Source organism: Hemibagrus wyckioides, linkage group LG07, assembly GCF_019097595.1.
Source record: "Hemibagrus wyckioides isolate EC202008001 linkage group LG07, SWU_Hwy_1.0, whole genome shotgun sequence".
NCBI lineage: Eukaryota > Metazoa > Chordata > Actinopteri > Siluriformes > Bagridae > Hemibagrus > Hemibagrus wyckioides.
Window position 1 is genome coordinate 1155495 of NC_080716.1, and position 2365 is coordinate 1157859.

At 42.5% G+C, this 2365-nt stretch overlaps 1 protein-coding gene across 2 annotated transcripts; it reads right to left on the minus strand.

The window, feature by feature from the left end:
- Positions 1–235: 235 nt before the first annotated feature.
- On the minus strand, positions 236–2044 carry LOC131355678 (macrophage mannose receptor 1-like). Of its 2 annotated transcripts, none has more exons than XM_058394101.1 (2): positions 1137–2044; positions 236–1016 (listed from the first exon to the last, which is right to left on the minus strand). In XM_058394101.1, the coding sequence occupies exon 1, from the start codon at positions 1922–1924 to the stop codon at positions 1139–1141; it is 786 nt and encodes a 261-aa protein (XP_058250084.1). In that variant the 5' UTR covers positions 1925–2044; the 3' UTR covers positions 236–1016; positions 1137–1138. The 2 variants fall into 2 exon arrangements, with proteins under 2 accessions (XP_058250084.1, XP_058250083.1); XM_058394100.1 differs by having other exon boundaries at positions 237–1020.
- Between the last annotated feature and the right edge of the window lie 321 nt (positions 2045–2365).

Here is a 2365-nt window from a genome sequence, read left to right on the forward strand (position 1 = left end):
GAGACGCTTTGATTTTAAAAAAATGGACGGAGATCTGATCTGAATCAGCTCTCTGCTTCTTACTGGGAACACTGGGAACATGATGGGGCTGACTTTGTAAACTTCGCATATGGTAATTTCCAGATTTTGGGTGGATGAGTCGAAGAGGTTGTGCTGGTTAATTCACCGGTGCTTTATTTTGTGAGAAATGATGCTTTCTGACACACAATGTGATGGATTTATTTATTTTATTTATTTCATTTATATGTATTACACTGTCAGTAAATGTCTAACAATTTACCATTTCTATTTGCAGGAGGTTGATGTTTGGACTATGAGCTGCTTTATAGGCTGCTGTACAGAGGCCTCGCCCACAGCGTTTGATGGACAGGTCAAGCTTGTTGACAGAGCAAATGCAAAAAAGCAACAGGAGAAAAATAAAAGCACGTCATCTTTTGCTTTCAAAAGCAAAATTTTTGATTTTCGCTTTACCCTTTGAAATGTCACATAATCAAATTGTTCGTTTTTGGATGTTTATTGCTCGTGAATATGTCAGCGGAAATACATGTTTCGTCCTAAATTACTACAAATACACACTTGCACAAGCAGCATTTTTTAAGAAAAACATACCGAGACTAGGCAGGAAAGTAAATATAGTGATTGTCGTATATTTGAGAGTGAATTCATTGTTTCTTCCTCAAGGAAACAATATATATTTATTTATTTATTTATTTATTTATTTATTTATTTATTTATTTATTTATTTATTTATGTAATGAGATAAGAGTACAGTAGAAAGGACATGAAGTGGATGATCCAGAGTACTATTGAAATCTTAGTCAAAGTTGCAGTTTCCAGCATTTGTTTGTGCATGCCATTCAAAACAAACAGGCCTCGACTATTCAACAGGAAACGAATTATAAAACAACATGAATTCGCTCAAGAAACAGGAATAAGAAAAAAAAGAAACAAAAAAAGCCACACAGGTTATGGGTTGATGCTTCATGTGTGGATCGGTCTTGAAGGAAGCTCGCTCTCTATCTGTCCAGAAAAAGGGGGAAATAAAGTCATTGTATCTATCACTAAGGGTCTATTCGAGGTTCTAGAAACTTCTACAATGCAGTGATGTCAGTAGTGTTAGTGGAACTGTAGCTCACCGTCAGTAGCAGAGGAAGTTGAGCTTCTCATCGCAGCGTCGGTTCTCCCAGAGGTGTGTGATGGTGTTGCGAGCTCCACAGCGGTAACGTTGCGCCGGACATGAGGGCATGAGAGAAACCAGGCTCCCCAGCGGGTTCTTGCTCACACTGAGCCACTGTCCATCCATGAAGCGAAGGCCGGTCCAGATGTTGACTGTTTGGGTTTGTGTTGTCACGCTTTCCGCCAGGGTGAGCTGTTTTGGAGAGACGGGGATGGCCAAGCCGGTGTAATGAGTTCTGCAGTAGTTCAGAGCTTCACCCCACGTCTTGTTTTCCTTCACCAAAACAAACCTCCAGGAGCAAAAGAAAGTGGAAGGAGTTTCACAATTGGCGTCGTTCCAGCCTCCGACCTCCGTCCTCACACAGTTCTCACAATTGTTCCAGTTGTCCGGCTGTCCGACACTCCACTTGAAGTATCCGGACGTGTCTCCGTCAGACCACTGCCAGACGTCAGATAACGGCGCACTTCTGTTCAGCCCGATCCAAACTTTGTATTCGGACGTGTACGAATTTGCCGTCTGCATCGTCCTCAGGTTCTCATCGTCCGAAGTGATGGTTGCCAGATCCACATAGTTTTCCCTGCAGAACCTCTGAGCGGCAGACCAGGTCATTTTGGTACCCATGTAGACGTATTCTCTTCTCTGACCCAAGGCCGTTCCGCAGAGCAGGAGGAACGAGAGCAGGGACGACTTCTTCATCTTCATCTCTGCTGGAGTTTGGTGTTTAGTTGTGTTCCTGCCAGGCTGCATTCGGAAATCAAATAAGAACTCATTTACAACACATGCAAAACAAGCTACTTATTTTCACTGAGAGTTTCCCAGCGCATCCTTCAAAGCTTGCGTGATGTAGCACTATTTCACCGGAAAATATCAGGAGAAATTTCACAATAAAGCAGATTCACAGAATCCGCTGTCTCTGGGAAGAGCTTTAGCTTTTTGTTCATTTGGATTCCTTTCACTGCAGACAGCAAAATTTGTTGTTGGTTTTTTCTCCTGCTGTTTTTTGCGTTGTCTTTAACGCCTAGCCTCAATACAATGCAAATTTAATGACAAGTTTGACTAAAATATTGACACGAGTGCTTCGCCCGGACTTTGTTACTTTGGCACACTGTTTCTTCTTCTTTCCCTTTCTTTCACTTCCTTTTTCAACAGCTTTTCTGGATTACACTCCACTCGCCCGTCGCCCGGGCG